Source organism: Macrotis lagotis, chromosome 7 (assembly GCF_037893015.1).
Source record: "Macrotis lagotis isolate mMagLag1 chromosome 7, bilby.v1.9.chrom.fasta, whole genome shotgun sequence".
NCBI classification, from domain to species: domain Eukaryota; kingdom Metazoa; phylum Chordata; class Mammalia; order Peramelemorphia; family Peramelidae; genus Macrotis; species Macrotis lagotis.
This window is the reverse complement of record NC_133664.1, coordinates 197452723-197479530: the sequence shown is the minus strand read 5'-3', so window position 1 is coordinate 197479530 and position 26808 is coordinate 197452723. Positions and strand designations below refer to the sequence as shown.

Here is a 26808-nt window from a genome sequence, read left to right as displayed (position 1 = left end):
TTGTAGAGAAACAAGAATGCTATCCAGGCATTTTTAGGAGGAGATACCACTGCCTATCAAAGAAAGAAATGTATGCTGGGGATGGGTTTTTTTGTTTGTTTTTGTTTTTTTAAAGGACAGATTTCATTTAGAGTTGGTTCTCTTTTTAACAAATGAATAGGGAACAAAGAATGAATAATATGGAAGTCATGGGGAATCTAAAACAATTTATGTTAGGCTTTAGAATGTGTTCAGAGAATGGTCAGAAACAAACTCTGGTCTCCATTGACAGAGCCTTTTTGCCCAGTCTGGTCTCTTCTCCCCGTTCCTTGTTTTCTTTCCCTCCTGCTCAAGTCAGCAATGTTTTTAGCAACTTCAAAACCAGTTAATTAGTAGAGGAGAGAAGGCCCCATGTTACAATAATATATACAGCAATTAATCCACATGTGGATAACCAAGTTGACTGACATAATAATATTATAATTTAATATTATTCAATTATGATATGCTTAATAATCACTGAGAATCATGATCATAGTAATTAGTCCTCTTGAAGTTATATGCTGTCCCACATCTGACATAATAATAATAATAATAATAATAATAATGAATAATGACTAGAATGTGCAATAGTGTGTACTAGTTACAAGGCCTTCTCTGCAGTGGTGTTTATTATACTAGCTAGAAGGGAGTAATGATTTTGTAGTCCCTTTAACACCTCTCCCTTTCCTTCCTGACAGCACATCATCTGGTCCCCCGGCCACCTGTCCCACCTCCTGGTTCCAATGATGAGATCCCTGATGATTTCGACTGGGATTTGATCACTTAATGTATCACAGACTGAAGAAACCCAGGACCGGTGGTGGTGAACCCTGGGAGAGGATCTAGAAATAGCCCCAGTTCAGTGCCCCTGCCCCCAACTGTACATAGATATATAGATATATAGATATATATCTATTTCCTCTTTTTCTTTTTTTTCTCTTTGCCAGAGAAGCCACTGCAAGATGCTGCCGAAGATAACCCTGCCTTCCCTGTCTTTTTCCCTGTACTTTTATTATTATTGTTATTATTGTATTATTGTTATTACTAATAATATTATTGATTACTTTGCTGGCCCCTAACCTCTGGCCCCGGATGCCATGGACCATTGCCATCCCCAGGTTGGGCGGCAGGGCTGTAACAACCAGGGAGCAGCAGGGACTCAAATTTTCACATCTTGGAGATTAGTGCTAATCCTATCTAGTAGCCCTGAATTGATTACTATCCTATCAAACCTCAGTTCAAGGCTAGAGAGTTCAGTGGTTGGGCCTAAAGGGCTATGCTGGCATCATTGATCTCAAAGGAGTCTATGAGGTGGTGCTATTTGCTTCTCCATCCTGAAATAGTTCTTGTCCCGAACCAAAGCTCAGTAAGGTCAGGACTTAAAATCCCAGTGAATAATCAACAGGGCAAGTAAAAGGGGAGGCAGGGTGGTATTGGTGACTGAAATAAGGAAGGAGGGAAGGGATCTCAAGAGAGAAGCATATCATTGATTGGGTAAGGAAAATCCGGAGTGTTGTGAGACTCTTATAGATTGGTGGTGATTGATGAATATATCAGAATTGAACTGCACTGCCATTGAAGTCAACCACTGTTGTGGCCTCTAGCCCATGACACCAAGAATTGGGATTGGTCTTAACTAATGAACTCAACACTTGCTCTTGTGGGGAATGAATATAATCAACCCTATTTCAATTTCATTTTTTTTTTAGATTTTTTTTTTCAAGGCTATGGGTTTAAGTGGCTTGCCCAAGGCCACACAGCTAGGTAATTATTAACTTTCTGAGGTTGGATTTGAACCCAGGTACTCCTGACTCCAAGGCCGGTGCTCTATTCACTGTGCCACCTAGCCGCCCCTCACTCCGCCACCTAGCTGCCCCAACCCTTTTTCAATTTCTAAGAGGATTTCAGTTTTACATTTTTTTCCATTTTAAATCATTATCTCATTTATATGTACAGATTGTCATCTTTCTATGTCCACCTCCCACCTTATATGTCCACCTCCCACCTGACAAATTTCATATTTTTGTCCAATGGTCAGTTTTTTCATACTGATCTTCCCTTTGGTCTGGTCATCCGTTTGACCTTCCCAGAAGGAGGTATCAGGATTTGTGTTGAGTTGAGAAATCATTGGAAGTACAAGTGGGTACATTTTAGTTGTAGAGGCCAATGTTCATCTTGAAGAGCAAGGAGTCTTAAGAGAGGAATACAACAAAGACGGCAAAAGAGAACAGGGTTTGGTGATAACTTGTCTCCCTTAGTTATCAGAAGTCACCATATTCTGACTATCGCAATGCTTTTTACACTCAATGAACAGTCTGAATATTTAATTCTGGGCTTTAGAGGGAGGAACAAATTTACTTATACCTCCACCCCATATATTTTTACTTTTAAGAAGTAGGAAATAGGGTAGGGCCCTTTTCTATTTCCTGAAACTCCCATGTGGGGCCTTCCATTCCCAGTCCCTGTTCTTGGGATTTCTAAGACATCTGTTTCTTCTCTCTGCTTTTCCCCTCCTTCCTTAGAAAGGACTGGTTGGGTGTACATTGTAGCCCAATAGAAATAAAATGTGATTGTATAGGGACACTTTGGGAAGAAGCATTTGTCAGCTGGAAATGGGGTGGTGGTATGGCAGTAACATTAAGGTGCAACTGGCATAATGTTTTTCATTCTGGAGGGAGAAGCTCTCCTACAAGTGGGGCATAGTGTCTGTCTTTTAACTCCATTTTAAGGATCCCAGGAAGGGGGGAACCTCCTCTTTTTTGTACTCAGTATCTCCTCCACAGATGTCAGCAAGGTATCCCTAGTGCTGACCACAGCCTCTCTTCCTGTAAATCCCATTCCCTTTTAGATAAATGCAGCATTTTTATGAGTGGATTTATTTGCACAAGCAAATGTACAACCTGATAGTAGATCATCTTCAAGAACTAGACATACTTCAGGACTCTGAGCAATCAGAGGGAGTGGGACCTAGTGATCACGACAGGAATTTGGGGTCAAGTCTCCCGGGTTCCCAGCTCCCCCTCTGCCCATTTCAGCCCTATTCTGTTGCATAGGACAAGTCTCTTTCTGTACCTCAGCCTCCCCCCACCACCTTCCCCAGTGAAATGGAGAAAATACAACTCCTTTGTTGGTTCAAAACTCCAGTGTGTGCTGAAGAGGACTGTTTGCTGAATGTGAAATGTAGTTGTCATTGTATTGAGTGATGTGTGATAGCAGGAGCTCACAGGTGGCAGAAAAATATATGGAAGAGGGGACTGGAAAGTGGTGAGGAGGGAGCGGGGGAGCAAGTAATTGGTGTAGATCCACCCTTCCTTGCCTATCTCCCTTTAACCCCTACCTATCTGGTTAGTTGATTCCCTCATGATACTCAAGATGCTTTGCATCAATGTGAGTTGGAAAGGGGTGGGGGAGGAGTTTGGCTTCACAATTTTTTTTTGCATGCTTTCTTAATAAAACAAAAAAACAAAGAAGAATGTTGACCCTTCTTGTGCTGGTGTCAAACTTTTGTTTGGTGAAATGTATTTGAGTTCATCTTTAATACTTAGGGAGAGTATTAGGGAAGATAAGAGGAAGGGATGGAGATCAATTGAAGCTGAAGTTTCATGCAGGCTTGATGGTCTACCAAAGTGTCAGAACTAAAAACTGCACCCCCTCTATTTTTCATTGTTTCATTAGCCACAATGAAATTTTGCTTAGGTAATCAGTCATCTCTTGGTGTGTGGAATGGGGAATACCTGACTTGTATTCTGGGTTACCTAGAAGCTTGAAACAGGACTGCAGCAGTTGGATTCTGGAATAATAGAGAATTTCAAAGGTACTTTTGACAGAGTACTCCCTCAGAGGTTTCTTTCAAAAGAATTTCTTCCTAAGACAATCAGATTTTAAAAGGACCTCGCCAAATTCCCTTCTGCATCATCTTCTGGGCCCCTGAGTCTTATATTCTACAAAAGTCTCCCTAAATCTATCCCAAAGAATTGCTGAAGTTGGGGGCTGAGGTTTTTCTGAACATCACCCACTTGCAGCAATCTGTGAGTCATTTTCAGACTTACAAGAAACAAAATTGTTTATTCAAACCAATGTTCATATAAGACACCAAAAATAGCATTGCAGATGTTTGTCATCTAAGAAACTCCCAACTGAGAGCTGCTATTGAAATTCTACAGCTTCTCTATACTAAAGTCAAACATGAGCCATTGACAGAATTGTCCATGTCCCTTCACCTTCACTATCCAAATGATAGTGTGTCATGGGGCTTCATAACATAATATTCTGTATTTTTCTTTCAGAAGAATGTAAACTCTTAGAAGGCAAGGACTTTTTTTTTTGTCTTTATTCCCTATTCCTGGCAAATAATAGGCATTCACTTAATGCTTGTTGAATTCAAATGAATTCTTAATATCATTTCTCATTCATCTTTGCACTGTGGATATCTTCTGTATGGTAGGTACTCAAACAGTTTTTTCCAGTTATGAAATAATTGACTTAGAAACATGAAATAGTTATGAAAAAATGACTAGAAGGAAATAGAAAGTTGAAGGGTTCAATCATGGTGGAATGTAATTGGTAGAAAGGGAGTATAGATTTTTGGATAGGAAAGTTTTGTACTTGGTTTGAAATGGATTTCCTGAGTGACGTAGAATGTTGCTATTGTTATTGAACTGTTTTAATTTTGTCTGACTGACTTCATTTGGGGTTTTTTTTTTGGGGGGGGGAAGGAAGAGTAGTTTGCATTTCCTTCTTCAACTTATTTTACAGATGAACTAAAGCAAACAGGCTTAAGAGACTTGCCTAGGGTCACAGCTAATATGTGTTTTGAGTCTGGATTTGAACTCAGGTCTTCCTGACTCCAGAACTGGTTCTTTATACCCTGAACCACCCAGCTACCACACATAGCCTACTGGGACTTAATTCACTAATAATTTCTTATTAACAAAATTGATTTGTTAGGCTCTGTATAAAACTTAAAAATTATGGTCATTTATATTAATTTTGACTATAAATATATATACACATGCATATATGTATATGTGTGTATATATATAATGCAAATTTTCAGAATCCAAACACTTAAAACATGCACATTATTAAATTTTTTTTAAGGTTATCAATTGTATATCATTTTAAAAAAGTTTAATAGTATGCCTAAGTGTATTGATGATTTAATTTTGAAATGAATGACAATTTTTGCTATTTCTCCCATTTTCTCTATTTTGGATGAGTTATTTTGGGAAAATTGAGTATGGGTAGGTATGCCATGGGAAAATGTGAAATTTAAAGCAATTTTAGACATATGACTCAATATGAAAGTTTAGATGTAGGGGACAAAGGATCTGGAGGATATCAACAGGAATATACTCATTTGTAAACAAGTAGTAAGATAAACAGAAGGTGGATTATCCAAACCACGATTTATTTTTACCATTCATCTGATCCTGTTCATCAATAAGGTTTGGCACAGGGGAGGTCTACACTTCTGGAGGTTTTGGACATGACCATTGGGTTCAAGCACCCTTCTATCCCTTAGTGCAGCTTCTCTGGGTTACTTAATATATTGTTGAGTTGAGTCTGACTCTTTGTGACCCTGTGGACAGGACCCTACTGTCTCCCAAAGTGTCTAAGCTCATCTTTAGACATTTTGATACCTGAGGGTGTAATTTTCCAATGTTATATCTTTTAGCATTTTGATCCTGTCTATGGTTTTCTTTTTTCTCTTTTTTTCTAGGTTTTTGCAAGGCAAATGGGGTTAAGTGGCTTGCCCAAGGCCACACAGCTAAGTAATTACTAAGTGTCTGAGGCCTGATTTGAACTCAGGTACTCTTGACTCCAGGACTGGTGCTCTATCCACTGCCCCACCTAGCCGTCCCTTATGGTTGTTTTCTTGACAAAGATACTGAAATGGTTTGCCATTTCCTTCTCCACTTAGGTCATGCTTTGTCAGAAATACCCCCCTCTGACCAGTCCATTTTGGGTAACCCTACATAGATCATAATTTTAAGCCCATTTTTTTATGACCAGTTTGATCTGGGGAGTAGGTAAATTAGTATTTTATCCAATCAGAAGTAAGCTTTCCTCCTTACATATAGAATGATAGCTATTTCCTAGAATTACATGTATTTCAGGGAGTCTTGGTCATATGACTTTAGCATAAAGGAATCGACTCCTCACAGACTCACACACATGCTCAACTGCATAAAGTACTTTTACTCTAGAGAATTGACAAATGAATTATACAAAAAAACAATAAAACATTTTCCCAGTGCTTTCACATCTACAATTTTTTTCTCAGCCATACCCAGGGAGGACCCAGAATAAATGCAACTCTAAGAAATTCACTATTTGAATTTGTTCAGTTTCATCGCTGCAAAGGAGTTTTCATAAGAATTGCAAAAACATGCTTAAGATCACTAATAATAGTCTATCAGAGGGACTATGAGAAGAAAGGCATCAATATGGAACTATGCTAGACAAGTAAAAACAAGCACACACCAAAATAAAAAAACAAAAACCCTGGAAACTACCTAAGCTAAATTGGAGGATTGGAAAAAAACTAATATTTGAATCTGATGGGCAAAATCTATTTCCTTTGTGTCTTTGTACCCAGGACTGTACTAGTACACCATGGACACAATAAATTCTTGTTGATTAAGTGATTAAAAAAATAGATATGTACCAGGTTCCCCTAAAGTCCTAGTATAGTTTTGGTTTTAGTAGCTTAATAGTCTATATAGTTTGTAAAAGTTTATAAAACTGTAACAGTTTATATAGGATATCCTCCAAGTCATTTTAGTATAGTTAAGAAACTGTAATGGCCACACATAGGTAAAACTGTCTTGGCAGGTGGAAAATAATTGACAGGTCTCAAATCCATCAAGACGTTAGGGGAATACTTCTCTCAAGCATGTGAAGACTTCCCTGGAAGAATGGGCAACTGAGAACAGTTGTTCTAGTGGCCACAACAGTGACTGAAGCAGGTCCTGTGGAACACTTACAGCTTGATCAAACATCAAAGACAATAAGATCACTGACTGCATCCTTGGTCATCCTGTTATCTGGACTTTTGTCCTGTCATTGGATTTTTTTGTTTTTGTTTTTTTTAGATTTTTGCAAGGCAAATGGGGTTAAGTGGCTTGCCCAAGGCCACACAGCTCGGTAATTATTAAGTGTCTGAGACCGGATTTGAACCCAGGTACTCCTGACTCCAAGGCCGGTGCTTTATCCACTACACCACCTAGCCACCCCCTGTCATTGGATTTTAATGACTCTGCAAAGAGAGAGACTGATGACTGCCTCACTTCAATCCAATTCACTCACAAGTCAATCACCCCATGATGTCGTTGGTTCTCAAAAAAAAAAGGTTAAATAACAAAAATACTTGAGCTTTAGTAGCTTAAAACTACACTAAGACTTTTTTTTAAAGGACATCCTGTTTAAATTAATGTCGATCAAAATAAGCAGAACCAATAAAAGGAAGCTGAATTTCAAGCAGTTGAAAACTCAGTGAAAGTTCCGGAGAGCTGATAAACATAACCCCTCTACCTGACCCTTTGAAATAGAAAGGCAGGGACTATGGAACTGAATGTTGTCAGATAAACTCACTTTCTCAATTGTTTTTCTTTGACATAAAGCAATATTCAGTTATGGGTTTGGGAAACTGAAATGACTTAAGCATAAAGGCAAAAAAATCCAATAAAAGATTTTTAATTTAATAAAATAATTTTTAAAGAATACTATTTAGAGATTGGCTAAACTCTGGACAGTCCCTGATAGTATGTACGTACACACACACACACACACACACTATTCTCTGTCCAGCTGTATTCTATAACATTGCTCTTTATCTTTAAGGACTTTGAAAATTTCTCTTCACATTCTTTTTATATAAGACATGAATACATCAACTGTTCATTTTTTACTAGAACAGAATAAATAGCATTAAAATTTAGCGGGGAAATGATTTAGTTTAGAATGATAGACTAGTGTGGCAAGAGATTGTAGTCTCTAGGAATCTAGGAATTTTCACTTAGGCCAGGACCTGCAGCCCCACCACCCTGCCAGCATCAAAGTCTGGAGGAGCAAGGAATGACCAACTTTTTTTTTTTCTTAGGGTTTTTGTAAGGGTTAAGTGACTTTCCCAAGGCCACACAGTTAGGTAATTATTAAGTGTCTGAAGCCGAATTTGAACTCAAGTACTCCTGACTCCAGGGCCAGTGCTCTATCTACTACTTCACAGTGCGATGATTCTGGCACCATAGTGGTTGGAGCACTGCAACACACCGGTCGAGACTGATGGCTGTAAGTAGGAAGACACTGGCAAACATATTGAGGATGATGATGGAAGGGATGAGCTTGCATAAGAACCTAGCCATCCATGTGACCAACTTTTGAACCTTTTAGAGTGATATTTTGGACCTAACCTAGGAGTATCTGGGCTCACCTGGCAGTCACACCTTCTTTGAATATGAACTTGATGGGATTAATGTTATATAGAAACTACTAAGAAAAATAATCTGTGCTAAATTTATGCCTTCAAAACGAAGTGGTGTGGTGAGGGCATCCTTAAAATGTTGGAAGGAAGGATGTACTTTTATTGATGCTATGTCTCTGAAAGATAAAAATAGCTTCAGTAAAAAAGCTAAAAAAAAGGCAAGATTTTGTTAAAACATTTTTAAAAATCAAATTCTCATCTCTTTAAATTAACCATCTCTTGCCAATAAACCCTTCTAATCTTTATGCATTAAATAAACTTAAGCTTCAGAAATAGCAGAATTTTAGCATGGAAGTGAAATCTCAGTTTCTCTTTTATAGATGAGGAAATTAAGAGCTTAAATGACTTGTCCAATATCATACAATCCTGTTTCAACATAAGGGTTATTATAGATTGTGTCTGACCAGGTTCAGATATCTCAGGTTCAGAATTGGAAGGGTTCAAGACACTTGAGGGTGATGTTCATTCAGGATGTAACTGACTCATATGAGCACAGTTCTGTGCTGCTGGTGTTAGTAAGACTATTGGTCAGTGGGCAGAAAACTGAAAGAGCGATTGAGCCCTTATGTTCTGAATGCTTTTGTACACAGGAAGTTCTTGAGGAACTCCCTCATGAACTAAAACCTAAGTTCCCTAAACCAATAAAATTGCAAACTAAATTAACTTCCTTGGGTTGGATCTTCAGGTTGTTGCTCTTAGAACCTGGACAACTATACATGGTTCTCTCACATCCCAAATCTTCTAGAACCCTATGCTATCTTCCACCTTGAACCATGCCCTAGGGCACGCTCTTTTAGGGACTCTGTGGTATCACTACTCCCATCTTCTCACACAACTGTGCTGACTATATCTTGAGTCAATGAAGTTTTGTTTTGGGGACAACTGGAAGATTGAGCAAGATCTTCAATGAAGGCAGCTTCCAGAATTCCCTGGATGGATTGTTTTGCTTTTTGTCTAAAATCTTTTCCCATGAAAGCATAGAGCAGGGGATTGAGGCAGCTATTGGCTGATGCCAATGCAATGGAGAGGTTGTCCAATGCCATTACTGCCTTCCCAAGTGAAGTGTGTGGAGGTGCAAACAATGACAGGACCCCAATAATGTGATATGGAGTCCAACAGACAAAAAAAGTGACTATTATCACTATAGCCACTCTTAGAGTTTTGTTCCTAGACTTGGAAAAGTGACCTCTTTTTAAACGAAAAATGATGAGAATGTAACAGATCACCATAATGATGAAGGGCAGAAGGAAGCCTATCACCAATCTTGTGACTGTGATTGCCACCAAGGTTGTTGGTTTTTCAATGAAATCAGAATCATAAATAAAGTCCCAGAAATCATCTGTCATTTCAAGTATATCTAAAGGATTGTTAGAAGCCCTGGATAAAGTTTCATTGTCATAGGACAGCACATCAGAGTTTCTCAGTGTATCAGGATTGGAATCATAATTGGTAAACTCAGGTAAAACAATTGGAATCTTAGATGATTCAGCATAAGGAAGTTTCTTTGGCAGTTCTGATAAATCAGAAAAGGGGTGATGACTATAAAATTTAACTGAATCCACAGTGAGTGCATCTCTAGAATGACCTCCAGTGACCTTTGTATAAAAGATAACATTAGAAGTATCAGTGGTGGTAGAAGGCCGGGGATAAGTATCCCTCCAGGAAGATGAAGGATATAAGATACTTTCCATCTTCCCAGTTAACTCCGTTGGAGAGAGGTTCTCAAGTGAGCCTTCTTTATCAAAACTAGGGCTAAAGTAAAAATTATCTGGTGACTTGTATTCCTCAAAGTTGTAGATACACACAGTACAGTTGTTCTCAGTAAAGGTTTCCCGGTACAAAAACACAGGCATACACATTGCAAAAGCCAGGACCCAGATGCCTGCAGAGAAGATGAAGGCCATCTTCACAGTGCGATGATTCTGGCACCATAGTGGTTGGAGCACTGCAACACACCGGTCGAGACTGATGGCTGTAAGTAGGAAGACACTGGCAAACATATTGAGGATGATGATGGAAGGGATGAGCTTGCATAAGAACCAACCATAGGGCCAATGCCCTTGAAGGACCATGTGAATAAGGGAGAAGGGCACAGAGAGGCAGCAGAGGAGGTCAGCCACGGTGAGATGGAGGAACCATACTGTATTCACTGTATGCTTCATCTTCAATCCAGTGACCCACAATACCAACCCATTACCTGGTAGGCCCAACAAGAAAGTGAGGCTGAAGATGATTATTGAAATCATCACCTGGGGTTCCTTCAAGGGCTGGGGAATCAAATCAGATGAACTGGTATTGGTTAGAGGCATTGGAGGTATTGGAGGCATTCTGCAGAATCTGCAAAAGAAGCATAGGAAATGTGAATTCTAGTCATATCTTCTCACAAAATTTTTGCTCTTATATATAATTTTTGTCCTTTACAAATCAGTGATATGCCTCAAGTCTATCTATATTAGACTCATCTTTTCTCTATACTTTTTCTTTTGGTGACCTCATCTGCTCGTAATGGTCTAGTTGTTACTCTCAAATCTATATATTCAGCCCATCTTTCAGAAGAAAGACAATCTTCCTCTTCAATCCCTGTTGCCTAGTGCAAATCTCCTAAAGTTTCATGAAAAATCATTTCTTGACATCAATAAGTTGATGACAGCTCCTTATCCTCAATTTTTTTCTATTTTTTAATCAAGAACTCTGAAAATTTTCTGATCACATCCTTCTATCCTTCCATCACTGTCTGTTCACTACTTCTCCTTAACCTCTTCAATCTCACCAGCCTTCTCTGTTCTTCCATCCAATCCAATTATCTATTTTATGATTTCTTTTCCTTGCTTTTAAAACAAGGGAACCATTTTTCTGCCAAGGACCATTTAGACACTTATAACATCATTCTTGGATTATATTTGGTCAAACATTAAATTGATTCATTCCTAAAAAAGCTATTAGATTTATTGAATTTTGAGTCCTGCCTGCAGTTGCCTTGGCAACACCAGATGAGGTTCCCCACCCCTGCTTTCTAGCATTGAACCTCATTTTGGTTACTTCAACAAAATCAACCAGAACTGAATTCCTTCCTTCTGTCCTATTGCCACTTTTCCAAACTCCTACAATTTATCATCGACCTTCATTCTTATACACAAACTACTGAGTCTTCCTGGAAAATAAATGGGATCCACTATAAATTTATGTCATCTAATTAAAATTGGGTCCTTACTGCTACTTAATACCCTTTTACACTTTCCTAATTGGTTATCATATTCCCCACCCGAATTATTGTTAAACTTCTCTCTTTTCATAACTCCTAAACCACATTCTCTTGATTTCCTCTTTGCAGAAGACTTCACTTCCTACTTTACTGAAAACCACAAGTCAAAATGCTTCTTCATCATTCTCCAGTCTTCTCTTTTGCTCAAGGCTCTAAAGAAACCTATTCTTTGCTAAGGTTATTCCTTTCACTTATGACCTGGATTTCACCCCTCCCTTTTTTCTGTTGGAAATTTGCCTCTTTGGTTATTTTATATTTTTCTTATCTTCAATCTGTATTGGACCACTGGCTTTCATCTTTAATAAATTTCATCCTTAAAAATAATCTTCAGTTGACCCTGCTAACCCCTCAAACTGTCATCCTAGTTCTTTTCTTTTTCAAACCCTAACTTCTAAGGAAGCATCATCTACACTCTTTGATACCCTTTTCTTAATTCTCACTTCTCAGTTCACCACAATTTATCCAGCACATATTTTTCCAACTTTAACTTCTACAACAGTTTTTTTGCTTCTTATCCTTTCTCTAATAGTTCTTTAGTTTTCTTTGCTGTATTATCATCATTTTTCCACTTCCTAAGTGGAGGTCCTTCTTACTTACTAAGTGTTGAGATCCTTTAAGCCTCTATTTTGGATCTCTTTCCCTTTTTTCTCTAGATGCATGATCTCCTTTGGTCATTTTATCAGCTCTCATGGGTTCTATGCTCACTTTTATGGAGTTGATTCTGAAATCTATATGTCCAACCCCAATCTTGCTCCTGAATTTCATTCAATAGCATTTCAATTCAATATTGAATTTCATTTAATAGCATTGTTCCTATATTGTCAATTGCTTGCCAGACATTTCCAGGTGGATGTCCCATAGGCATTTCAAATTCAACATGTTCAACATGGAATTCATTATAGTTCCCATTTCCTGTAGATTTTTGTTGATAGCACTATCTTTCTTCTAGTTAAATTTGAAGTTGTCCTTGACTCTTCACTTTTTCATCTCATCAGTTGCCTAGGTTTATATATTCTTTATATTTTTAATATTTCTCTCATTCATCCTATTTTCTCTGCTTGTACCACAACCATCTTAGTCTAGAATTGCATTACCTTTTCCTTCAATCAGTTGCAGAACTAATGTTTTTTAAAACACAGATTTGACCTTGTTATCCATTTATACAAAATTTCTCAATGATTCTTCAAAACCTTAGTGAAAATGCAAATTCCCCAAGCTTGACCTTTTATCTCTTTACTTTGTGTCTTTGCACAAGTCTTGGAAGGCCATTCTTTTTCACTTCTGCCTTTTGGAATCCCTTCAAAGAACAATTCAGCTATTATCTCCTAATGAGTGGTCCTTGATTCTCCAATTACTAACTTCTTTCCCTCCTCAAATTATGTTGAATAATAGAATGCAAATTACTTGTGATAAACAATTTGGGGAGGGGAAAGAAGGACAATTTTTATTTTAGGAATAGAAAGCATATCACACACCTTAGAATCTTACATCTTAAAATCATTTATTTTTCATAATACATGGGATGATCTTAAAATCTCATTATAAATAAAGATTTCAACAATGATCAAATAGCTTTTCTTTTACCACAGAAAATGTACCTTAGCAGAAAAATGGAATGTGCAATTTTGTGAAGCAGTAGTCTTGTGTACATGTTTCTTTTCTTTCTTTTTCTTTTTTTGTTTTTAAGGCAATGGGGTTAAGTCCACTTAATTGAAGCTCAATGGACAGGGCTGAAAATGAAAAGCTGAAAAAAATCTTGATAAATCATTGCTGAAAAAATATCCTAATTAATCTTCAGAAAACAAAGACCTTCAGAGAGATTTGGTAGTCAGAGGGACTGTTACTGATTCTTCTATAGAGTAACATAGGTTTATTGAATTTGTAAGTGTAAAAGCAGTTTTTTTAAGCTTCTAATAATTGCTGTGAAGGGGGAAAAATCTTGTTTCAGAGAAGATAATACAAATACTGGATTTTTTGACTATTGGATAAAGGTAATTTTTTCTAATGAAATTCATTTTTTTATTCAAAACTATGCCAAAGCCATTGACATAATTAGTCTAGTTGAGTCTGTAATATCTGGGTATTTTCTCAGGTTCTAAAATATTTTCCCAAAAAGTTTTGGAGATTTAAAAATTTTCATTGGGTCTAGATGTTTTATCTCCATGGAAGGAATGATGAACTCTGACAAATATATTGCTATCCTGAGAAGCAGAATTCTGAATAGAATACTGTATTAAATCATGAAAAGTTAAGAAATTTATCTAAGAGATGGAGCTAATTGTGCGTCAGTTGCCTGAGAATTCATTATATAAGCTCCATTGAAAATCTGAGTTACTGCAGTTTCCAGAGAAATGATGATTCAAGTTACTCTGTCTTGTGACAGAAAGATGAATTCAAGATATAGAATGGAACACACATTTTTTTAAAAAAAAATGTGATCAATATATAAATTTGTTTTGCTTGACTCTGCTATTTGTTTTTTGTTTTTTTGTTTTGCTTTTTTTTGCAAGGCAATAGGGTTAAGTGACTTGTTCAAGGTCATTCAGCTAAGTAAGTATTAAGTGTCTGAGGCTGGATTTGAAGGGCAGGTGCTCTATCTACTATGGCACCTTAGGTGCCCTTGACTATATGATTTGTTGCAAGAACTTGTTTTTCTTTCTTTCACTTGGGGATGGGGACTGGTAGTGGGAGGAAGGAGGCTAATGATAATATTGCCAAAAGTAAAGAAAATGCATAGAAGAATACAGAAAGATGTTCAGAAGGAAAAAGGCAAGTAGGACAGCTTTGAAAGTAAAGTGTTGATTTTTTTGGTCATTGATTAGAATGGTTAAATAAATTGTGATACATGAATGCAATTTAACATAATTGGAGCATTAAAAATATGAACATAAGTAAGCAGAGTCAGAAAACAATAGACATAATAATTGCAACAATATAAATGACAACATAAAAGAACAAAACCTTCCATAAAAAATCAAAAACAATAAAAGATGAATGCTGTAAAATTATAAAAAATAAATTTGACCCGAAAAGACAATATATAAGAAGATACTCTCTGTTCCTTTCCAGGAGTGGGAGTATAGTAGAAAATATTTCAATATATTAAAATTTTTGGGTTTTTTCCTCTTCCATTTTTCCTTTTCATTTTAGAAATTCTTTATTACAAGAGACAGTTCTTTAGGAGGAGAAATGGATAGGTAAACAGGGGAAATAGTAAAACTAAGTAATGTAAACAAATCTATTGAGATATCAATAAAATCTATTGAGAAAGTAATGTGTTGAATTTGAATGCTTAACAAAAACTATGCAATAAATATTCAGTTTCCTATATAATTCTTTTTTCTTTTCTATTTTGTTTATGAAATATTTCTTTTTTGTGTTTGTTTGTTAAGTGAAGAATAAAACAAGAAAAAACATCTAATGGGTTGTAATCAAGGTTAGAGTTGCAAAAGTTGATGTTAACTAAAGTTATACTTAATCTATAATTTGATGTTTTGTTTTATGATAAAGATTCAATAAAAATGTGTCAAAATCTTGTGTCAATGTAAAATTTTACAAAACAAGAAACTGTAGCAAAAGGTCATATTACATAATAAGTTTTAAAGATATAAAACTTTATAAGTTTTATTGTAAAAGTCAATATATAATTGTTTTACTTTGTCCAAGTTAATTTCAATACTACAATATGTGCTTCATCTTTATTTATTTGTGTGCATGAGCAGAAAGTAAATTTCCTGGGAACAGTCCCTTAGTAGGGACAAATATTTCTTGGATTGTATGAAACTGGTGGATTGAATCTCCTGACTATAGTCATACATTTCCAAATGTTTGCTGGACATTCAAGTCACTTCAATCCACCAAAGCATTTAAGTGCTTCTTACAGGCTAGGCTTTATCCTAGGAGCTGGGAATACAAAAAGAAAAAGAAGCTTACATTTTCTTGGAGAGAAACAATGGGGGTTCAAAGACATAAAGACAGGAGGTAGAATGTCCTGTAAGGGCAATAGGTGCCTCAGAACTATATGAACTCATTTTGCTGTTTTGCCTTTTAAAAAATCCTTTATATACCAATTGATTCTACTTATATATCTGTTGATTCTACCTTCATGACATCTCTCACACATATTCTTTCTTTTCACTCACAATGCCATCACTATAGATGAGAATTTCATCACCTCTTGTTTTAATTCAATTCAGTCAGCCTATATTAAACACTTAGAGAGGTGGCAGCTAGATGACTCAGTGACCAGAGTGCCACCTAGAGTTAGGAAGCCCTGAATTCAAATCCAGCCTTGGACACTTACTAGCTGTGTGACCTTGGGCAAGTCATTTAACCTCTGTCTTAATCCACAGGAAAAGGAAATGGCAAACCACTCTAGTATCTTTGCCAAGAAAATCTCGCATACAGTATGATCCACAGGGTCACAAAGAGTCAACAGCAAAACAACAAAACACTATGTACAATGGCAATGGGGTCACATGTAGATTATTGCAGTAGCACCAATCAATTTCTCTGTGTCTAGCCTCCTGTCTTTCTAGTCCTTCACACTTATTGCCAAAATAATCTAATCACAGATCTGACCATGTTACTTTCTACTTGGAAAATCTTCACTGCCTCCCTATTATCTCTGGAATAAAATAAAAACTCCTTTGGTCTAACACTTAATTAAGATGCTCTCCAGCATGATTTCAACCTGCTTTTCCAGATTTGTTTCATGTTATTTTTTTCATTCATTTGACAATACAACCACATTAGGCTACTAGTTATTTTCTGAACTCAAAATGCTACTTCCCATACCCATGTATTCCAACTCCCATACCTGGAACAGACCCCACGTTAAGGGGCTTTCTCATTCCTATGAACCTTAAAGGGTCAGTTCAAATGTTATTGCCTTTGTATGGCCTTCTCTGATAGCTGAAAGTGTTCTCTCACTTTTCACTTTGGACCTCATTTTGTTTCTCCGTAGAATAGCATTTAAATAATCCCTTCAATATTTTAAATTACTTTTAATTTTTTTTGCAAGACAATGGGGTTAAGTGGCTTGCCTGAGGCCACACAGCTAGGCAATTATTAAGTGTCTGAGGTCGGATTTGAACTCAGGTACTCCTGACTCAAGGGCTGGTGCTCTATTCACTGCGCCACCAAACTGCCCCTTAAATTATTTTTTTTAAAAAAATCTCCATCAATTGAAATTGGAATTAAAATTTTCTTTGGAAGACTCCCTCTCTCCAGCAACTTCAAATTTTTCTCATTAAATTCTTTCTCTACTCTCTATAAGCATTCCCTGAGTCCTAATATATATGAACATTTCTCTTCATGTTGTTTCACTCTCATCCTATTTCTTCCTTTACAGCATCAGATTTCTTTTCTTTTTCTTTTTCTTTTTTTAGGTTTTTGCAAGGCAATGGGGTTAAATGGCTTGCCCAAGGCCACACAGCTAGGTAATTTTAAGTGTCTGGGTAGGATTTGAACTCAGGTACTCCTGACTCCAGGACCGGTGCTCTGTCCACTGCCACCCCACACCCCAGATTTCTTAAGTATATTCTATCCTCCTGTCATCTGCTTCTTCACAGTCATTCATGCTTTAACCCCTTGAAGTTTAGTTTCTTCTCCACTTCTTTACTAAAATTTCTCTCTCCCAGGTCACTAAAAAAATCTCCTAGTCAACAAATCCAACAAATCCAACAAGTCCCCTCAAACCTTGTCCTTTTAGCATTTAACATTGCTGCCCTTCCTGTCCTTTAAACACCCCAATTTGACTTTGCTCACCTAAGAATGTCTTGGTTCTTCCCTCACCCCATTGTTGGATCATTCTCCAGGGTTTACCTTCAGCCTTTTCTCTTCTCTTTGTTTACGCTATCCCTCCATGATCTTATGTGATCTCACATATTGAACATCATTATGCTTGATTATTGAAGAGATATCTTCAGCAGGTTCAGTTTTGCTTTTACAACTACTTCCCAGATATTGTCACCTCTCTATTTTTCTGGCACCTCAAACTCAATATATTTAAAACAAATTCATATTCCATCACAAATTGGCTCGTACTTTTGGTCTTTTTTTTTCTCTTAACCTTACTACCATTTTTTAAATGTCAGACCTTAGATTCTGAAATAACTTGGATGACTTTTTCCCCCTTCTTCTTTAAGAGTTCATATCCAATTTACTCTCCAAATCCTGTCAATTTTCATTTACCTCATTTCTTTCCATTTCTAAGAGTACCACCCTAGATCAAGCCATGGCCATTACTTAATATCTGAATCATCTCAATAACTTTCCAACTATTCTTGGCGAATTGTCTCCCTACTCTGCAAACAGTAGGTAAATGTTTAACACTCAGCTATCTGAAAAAAGTACAAACAAGATGAGTTTAATCAGTAATAGTAACATTTACTCCATCACTTTCTAAAGTCTAGGCAATCAGCAAAATAATAAATTGAGTCTAGATTTGTAATATTTGCCTGTTTCTGAGGTATAACTACTCATCCAAAAAATTTAACTATCAGCTCTAACAATATAATTGGAATTAACTTCAGCATCCCCTTGTCTATCAACTACCCTTAAAACTAATGCCAGATTGGTCTTCCCATAGTGCTTTTGATCATATCATTCTCTCTCTCAATTAAAAATTTTGGTAACTCCCCACTGTCTGCCAGTTAAAGTTCAAATTACTTTGATAATTAAGACACACCACAATCTGACTACAACTTGCCTTTCCAGACTTTCTCTACTATCTGGACACATAATTATTCATAGTCTATATCTATATCTATATCTATATCTATATCTATATCTATATCTATATCTATATCTATATCTATATCTATATCTATATCTATATCTATATCTATATCTATATCTATATCTATATCTATATCTATATCTATATCTATATCTATATCTATATCTATCTATCTGAATATCTTTCTATCTATATCTATACATATATAAACATCTATATATGTCTACATATATATCTATTGATCTATAACCATATTTTTCTATATCTATAATTTTTAAATCTATTCTTGCATCCCTATTTGTAAATATCTATATCTGTCTATATACAATTTGGGTAGCTAGGTAGTGTAATGTATTAATCACTAGCCCTGGAGTCAGGAGAACTTGAGTCCAAATCCAGACTCGGAAGCTAGCTGGTGAAATTGGGCAAGTCTCTTAACCCTGATTGTCTCATATTTTGGGCCATCTTCATTCATCCTGATAACTGGCTGCTGCACCCAGATGACCCCAGAGGAGAAAGTGTGACTGTTGATTAAACACAGCTAAATGAAGGAAAACATCATCATACCTATATTTATATCTATATCTCTTTTTTGTCTATATCTGTACTTGTATCTTACTCATACTTGCTAGTCTTTCCTTTATTCTTATTTGAAGGAGGTATTGTGGTTTAGTGGAAAGAGTCAGTGAATGTTTAATCACACTGGGTTTAAGTTCTGCCTTTTCTACTTAATAGCTTTGGGCAAGTCACTCAATCTCTCTGAGTCTCAGTTATTCCATCTGTAGAATAAGGAAAATAATATTCAAATTATCTATTCCATAGAATTATCATGAGGAACCAAAGAAATCTTATGCACAAAGTTTTTGAAAACCTTAAAGAAAAATCAGTTATTATAATTATTACTCATTTTTAAGACGTACTTCAAATGCCAACTGCTTCATGAAGCTATCTTTCACCTAGAAATGATTGTTCCCTACTTTAAACTCTTTTATTCCTTTATGTGTCACTCATAAGATCATAGATTTTAAGTGAAAGGAACCTTCATGAACAACATGATCCCATTTATTTTCCAGTTGAGAAATGTTTGTCCTTCATTCTCAAAGAAGACACAACACCAGGAAGGTGATGCCATGATAAACATGTAAATTGGATTTGAGTGAGGGGTGCTAGCTAAGTTACCAGCCTCATTTTCTCCTCCGGAGCCAGCTGGGACCAGTGGCAGATATTAATCAGGATGACTAGAGATGGATCTGGATGCAAGGCAATCAAGGTTTAATAACTTGCCCAAGGTTACACAGCTAGTTAGTGTTATGTCTGAGGATGGATTCCAGCTCCTGTCCTTCTGATTCTAAGGCTAGTCCTCTATCCACTGTGCCACCTAGCCTAGCTGCCCCTTCAGTTGAGAAAACTGAGAACCTGAAGGATGGATTAAATGACTTTCTCAAGTTACACAGGCAATAAAGAATAGGGTTGGGATTTGGTTCCAAATCCCTGGATCCCCAAACTGGCATTCTTTCCTCTATATTCTACTGCCTCTCCAGTGACAATTACATATCACTTTGTATTATAATTGTGTAGCTTCCTCCTCATTCCCTTCTTAATTTTAAGTCCTGTTGGAGTACAAAGTTCATCTTTGTATTTACATAATTTTGGCAAGGTGCTAGACATGTGGTAGTTCTCAGTAAGTATTTGTTAAATAAATGCTTCCAAATTTTTTTGAGTTAAAAACATAATAACATAAACCCATAAACCCATAGTTTCAAGATGCTGCTGCCTCATCAAGTTTCCCTTTACTCCTTTCTTCTCTTTTTAAAGGTTCCTTATTTTAATCTAGTATGTCAACATTTCTTTCTTTTTCAGATGTCCCCAAGATATTTTTGTAAATTGAAACCATTTTCTGCTGCATTGGCAAATATTGACATGCATTTGGTCATTAATAAACTGCATGGTCTATTGAATCAAAAAATTCATGGACAAAGAAATAGGAATGGTCCCTTTCACTTAAAATCTATGATCCTCTAAGATAAACACATAAATCATCAGCATTTCTTGTATGACCAACATAGCCCAGCAGCAAGAAGTTGAAAGATAAATTCCATTTAAAATAACTGTAAAAAGTATAAAATACTTGGGAGTCTACCTGCCAAGTCAACCCAGGAATTAAATATATATGAACACAATTACAAAACATTTTTCACACAAATAAAGTCAAATTTAAACAATTGTAAAATGATCCATTTTTCATAGGTAGGCTGATTCTGCATAATAAAAATGACAATTCTGCCCACATTAATATGTTTATTCAGTACCACACCAATCAAATTACCAAAAAAATTATTTGATGGACCTAAAAAAATGACAACAAAATTCATCTAGAAGAACAAAAGGTCAAGAATATCAAGGAAATTAAAGGAAAAAATGCAATGGAAAGTGGCCTAGCAATACCAGATCTCAAACTATATTATAAAAATCACCAAAACTATCTAGTACTGGATTAGATATAGAGGGGTGGACCAGTAGATCAGATTAGGTACATAAGACATAGTAGGAAATGAACATAGTAATCTAGAGTTTAATAAATCTAAAGATCCCAGCTTTTTGGATAAGATCTCACTATTTGACAAAATCTAATGAAAAAAACTGGAAAGTAATAGAACACAAACTAGATATAGATCAACCTCAGGCTAAAATAGGTCAAATGGATGCATGAGTTAGATAAGCAAGGAATTAGAAGAGCAAGGAATGTTTTGAGAGGGGAAGAATTCATGATCAAACAAGAGACAGAAAGCATCATGAAATATAGAAAAGATAATTTTGATTATACTAAATTAAAAAGCTTTTGTACAAACAAAACCAATGCAATCAAGTTTAGAAGGAAAGCAGAAAGCTGGGAAACAATCTTTATAGTAAGTGTCTCTGATAAAGGCTTAATTTCTCAAATATATAGGAACTGAGTTAAATTTATAGGAATACAAACCATCCCCCAACTGATAAATGGTCAAGAGATATGAACAGGTAGTTTTCAGTTGAATAAACCAAAACTGTCTATAGGCATATGAAGAAGTACTCCAAATCACTTTTGATTAGATAACACATCACATTTATCAGATTGACTAATGACAAATGACAAAAGGAAAATGATAAATGTTGAAGAGGATGTAGAAAAATTGAGGCACTAATACACTGTGGGTAGAATTGTGAAGTGATCTAATCAATCTGGAAAGTAATTTGGAACTATACCCAAACTGCATATTCTTTGATCCAGTACTAGGTCTATATTCCAAAGAGATCAGAAAAAGGGGGAAGGTAACTACACGTACAAAAATATAGCAACCCTTTTTCTGATGGCAAAATATTGGAAACTGAGGTCATTCCATCAGTTGGGGAGAAGCTGAACATGCTGTGGTATATAAATGAATGGAATACTATTGTGGAATAAAAATGATGATCAAGCATATTTTAGAAAACTCTGGAAAGACTCATACAAAAGGATGCAAAATGAAATGAGCAGAACCAGGAGAACATGTTTTTTTTTTTAAGTGAAAATAGTATACTTTGTTTTGCATTCAGACTCCACAGATCTTTCTCTGGATATAGATGGCATTTTATATCGCAAATTTTTAAAAAATATTTTATTTGTTTTCCAATCATATACAATAGTACTTTCTACCTATCTTTTTTTTTTTAGATTTTGCAAGGCAATGGGGTTAAGTGGCTTGCCCAAGGCCACACAGCTAGGTAATTTTTATGTGTCTGAGGCTGGATTTGAACTCAGGGACTCCTGACTCCAGGGCTGGTGCTCTATCCACTGAGCCACCTAGCCGACCCTCTACCTATCATTTTTGTAAGGTTTTGAATTTTACAATTTTTCCTCCCCCTCCCTTCCCTCCCCCCCTCACAGAAGGCAGTCTGATAATCTTTACATTGTTTCCATGTAATACATTGATTGAAATTGAATGTGTTGTGAGAGAAATCATATCCTTGAGGAGAAAATAAAATATTAAAGATAGCAAAAGTATGTAGTACATAAGACTTTTTTTTTTATTAAATTGAAGGTAATAGACTTTGATCTTTGTTTAAACTCTACAATTCTTTCTCTGCATACAGATGGTACTCTAAAATTGTCCCTAATTGTTGCATTGATGAAATGAGCAAGTCCAGCAAGGTTGATCATCACCCTTATTTTGCTGTTAGGGTATGCAATGTTCTTCTGGTTCTGCTCATGTTGCTCAGCATCAGTTCATACAGATCCTTCCAGGCTTCTCTGAATTCCCATCCCTCTTGGTTTCTAATAGAACAGTAATTTTCCATAGCATACATATACCATAATTTGTTCAGCCATTCCTCAAATGATGGCTAGATTTCCACTTCTTTGCCACCACAGACAGAACTGCTATGAATATTTTTGTACAAGTGATATTTTATCCTTTTTCATTATCTCCTCAGGGTATAGTTCAAGTAGTGAGATTGTTGGATCAAAGGGTATGGACATTTTTATTGCCCTTTGGGCATAATTCCAGATTGCTCTCCAAAAGGTTGGATGAGTGCTCAGCTCCACCAACAATGTATTAGTGTCCAAGATTCCCCATATCCCTTCCAACATTGAACGTTTTCCTTTCTGGTCATATTGGCCAGTCTGAGAAGTGTGAGGTGGTACCTCAGAGCTGCTTTAATTTGCTTTTTTCTAATCAGTAATGATTTAGAGCAATTTTTCATATGACTATAGATAGCTTTAATTTCCTCATCTGTAAATTGCCCTTGCATAACCAGGAGAACATTGTACACAGTGACATTGTATGATGATCTGTTATGAATAACCCAGCTCTTCTAAGCAGTACAGTGATCTAAGACAAGTACAAAAGATTCACAAAGAAAAATGCTAACTATATCCTCATAAAGGACTGATAGACTCTTTTCTTTTTAGGTTTTTGCAAGGCAAATGGAGTTAAGTGGCTTGCCCAAGGCCACACAGCTAGGTAATTATTAAGTGTCTGAGATAGGATTTGAACCCAGGTACTCCTGACTCCAAGGCTGGTGCTTTATCCACTACGCCACCTAGCTGCCCCTCTGATAGACTCTTAATGTAGGTTGAAGCATTTTTTTTCCCAATTACTTTATTCTTTCTCATGGTTATTTTTTCCTTTTGATCTGTTTTTTCTTTCTGAGTTTAATATGAGCCTAATATGGAAATATGTTTTACATGATAACATATGTATAAAGGATAAAATTGCCTACCATTTTCAGAAGATGGGAGGGGATGCAGGGAGGAAGAAAAATTTGGAGTTCAAAATCTTGTAAAAATGAATTGCTAAAATTTTGACATGTAATTTAAGGAAAATAAAATATTACTTTAAAAAACCCTCTATAATCCTGAAAGTGGCATAGAAAAAAGGTCCTTTCTAGCTCTGAAGTTCAGTGATTCTCTAATTCTGTCTCATTGGATATGATTCTCACCAATATTTCTTTCATCCTAAAATACATATACTTATGGTCCAGGAAAGAACTAAGGAAAGAGAAGATTAGAATCATAGGAGCAAAAATGTTTGTTACGATTTAGAAACTGAAAGGGATCTAGGCAGAACTTCAGTTTGATTTCTTCTTCCTTTATAGGTGAGGGGCCAGAGTCTTAGCTTTGAAAGTAACATTTTATTATATATTTATTATATATTTTTAAAGAAAAGCAAGGACTTCAATTGAGATTTGTAGGTTTATGTATCACCTTCTTTTTCTGTTCTACTGTGTATATGGTGGTGTACATTTTAACTGATGTCTGTTAAGTTCAAAAATTTTGTAAATCGTAGAGGTGTAGAGGAAAAAAAGGGAAAGCAACTAACTGACTAGTCAAAGTGGGACAAGAAGAACTGAAGAAGTGAGATAGAAACTCAGAAGATGCTGAGTGATGTGGAAAACAAACTGTCTTAAATAATATATATCTTCCTTCTACAAAATAAAACTTTTGATGAGCCAGGATTAAAATGATGTCTTTAAACATCAGACCCAATTATTTGCACATATCTTTGTTTTATTTTAGTGGGTAGAGAGAAGGGATTAGAAAGTGCCCTAATGGTAAAGTTCCTTTGAAGAATTTAATAATTTTGAACATGCATATTTTATTTTTTAACCCGATAATTATAATGAATAAAATCCTAAAACCCAAATTCTCTATTACCTGAAATGAAGAAGCAGTGATGAGAGAAAAATAGCATAAGGTAAGCATTGCTTGAATGAAAGAGGAAATAGGCAATGGGGAAAAGAACAGAAGATTAAAAAGAGAGAGTGGGGCAATGTTTAAAGGAAGATTATAGGAGTTGAGAGAGATGAAAGCAGCAATAAAAACTTGAACATGAGAGAGCAAAAGTCTTGCTGGAGAAAGGTAAGAAGAGATAAAGAAGAGTTCCCCAAGATAAATTGATTAAGGAAAAAAAGATATCTCAGGAGTTCATGGAAGATGATTGATAGTGATGGGAATCAAGGAGACAAAGAGAAGAGACAGAGACTGAAAAAAAGACATGAAGAAATAAGAAGACCTAAACAGGTGAGTCAGTTTGCTTACCAAAGGACAGTACGTGGTTGGGTGCAGGATTCAGTCTAAATCTAGAAGTCCTTGCGACATCCCTCTCCAGCTCTCAGCACCAGAGTATATATTCGGTATATTTAGGAACTTAGGCTTTTTTTTTCCCCTTCTGGGGAACTTTTTTTTTTTAAAGGAGTCATCTCTGACTCTTCAGTTGTTTCGTTGTGGTATAATCTAACAGGAAGCGTCAAAATGAGTAATTTCCAAATTTTGCAATTTTGCTCACACTAGAGTTGAAGATTCTAGAGTTGTTAAAGGAAAGTTTATATGTGATTCTCCAGAAAAATAAAGAAATGTGCTATCAGTTATGAATTTTGCAAATGTATGTGCCTATATTCCAGGGGTTTATATACTGAAGCACACATACACATAATTTGTATACAAACCCATGGAATCATTTTTGATTAGACTGAAGGGAATTAAATATTATTAATTCTAGATTATTTTCCTGGACACGTTGCATAAGTTCGTTGATGAATCTAAATAGTATTGTTGTTGTTTTTTTGCTTGTTTAGACCCAATGGAATATCAGAAAATTGGTAAAATTCCTAGTCTTTTTCATTTGATTGCTTTGGGAGGAATATAGCACTCCAACACAAACAAACCCCTTTAGACAAGCTACCGCGGGTTCAAAGTATTTTTCTGGCTGTTCCAGGAACAAGACACTCCATCTCTTGTCTCCTGGCAGTTTCTCTGGCTGTCCCAATATTAGAACACTCCTCCTCCACTCTGACTAGGGGCTTCCCTGGATTCTTTATAATCCCCAGACTTCTACAGGAAGTTTTTTCTAATCCATCATAATTCTAATGCCTTCTCTCTGCTAAAACTTTCCTATTTATTTTGTATATAACTTGCTTTGTATATATTTTCTTAGATAGTAAGGGATTACTTTTTGCCTTTTTTGTATTCTCAGGGTTTAGCATACAAAAATACTTAATAAATGTTTATTGATTGATTGAGAAGGAAAGGGGAGGAATTAGAGGGAAGGTAGGTATAAGGGATTTATTCTAAGCAAATACACTCTAAGATTATACAAAAATATTTATAGCAGTTCTTTTTTGGTGGCCACAGATAATTGAAAGTGAGGGAGTGTCTCTCTCAATTGGTAATTACTGACCAAGTTATAATTTATGTATACACACACACACACAGACACACACAGACACACACAGACACACACAGACACACACACACACACACACACACACACACACACACACACACACACCCCTACATACTAAATAGATAAACTGTATTTCCTCTTTCTAGGGAAAGTCAGACTCAGTTGAAGGAATCTGACCTCTGAATTGTTTGGGGCTGGCCAGATGCTCACTCCTGGCCTCTCCTTATTTTGTAAAAGTCCCAAACTTTCTCCTCCAGAAATCTCAAACTTTCTTTACGGACTTTCATATAAAACAGCTTATCTCTTGAAAAAGTGATACCTTTAACCTACCTGCTGCTTCATCATTCCTTCTCCTTAGTACTCTATATGAACCCTGTTCTCTTTTTTTTTTAGGGTTTTTTTTTTTTGCAAGGCAAATGGGGTTAAGTGGCTTGCCCAAGGCCACACAGCTAGGTAATTATTATGTGTCTGAGACCGGATTTGAACCCAGGTACTCCTGACTCCAGGGCCAGTGCTTTATCCACTATGCCACCTTAGCCACCCAAACCCTATTCTCTTGACCTCCCCTTGGGTATCCCAGTACTTGCTACGTGGTGCTCAG

At 36.2% G+C, this 26808-nt stretch overlaps 2 protein-coding genes across 7 annotated transcripts in view; one reads left to right on the top strand and one right to left on the bottom strand.

The window, feature by feature from the left end:
* The window catches only part of FOXJ2 (forkhead box J2), a 287675-nt gene extending 279062 nt beyond the window's left edge, over positions 1–8613 (top strand). For 3 of the 6 annotated variants that reach the window (XM_074194384.1, XM_074194382.1, XM_074194383.1), the window contains one exon: positions 720–8612. In XM_074194384.1, the coding sequence (XP_074050485.1) occupies positions 720–808 (89 nt within the window). In that variant the 3' untranslated portion in view covers positions 809–8612. Of the gene's footprint in view, positions 1–719 lie in introns of all 6 variants that reach the window. The other 3 variants (XM_074194385.1, XM_074194386.1, XM_074194387.1) reach the window with 2 other exon arrangements.
* On the bottom strand, positions 5105–25148 carry C3AR1 (complement C3a receptor 1). The gene is made up of 2 exons (XM_074194392.1): positions 25064–25148; positions 5105–10843 (listed from the first exon to the last, which is right to left on the bottom strand). The coding sequence occupies exon 2, from the start codon at positions 10831–10833 to the stop codon at positions 9334–9336; it is 1500 nt and encodes a 499-aa protein (XP_074050493.1). The 5' UTR covers positions 10834–10843; positions 25064–25148; the 3' UTR covers positions 5105–9333.
* Between the last annotated feature and the right edge of the window lie 1660 nt (positions 25149–26808).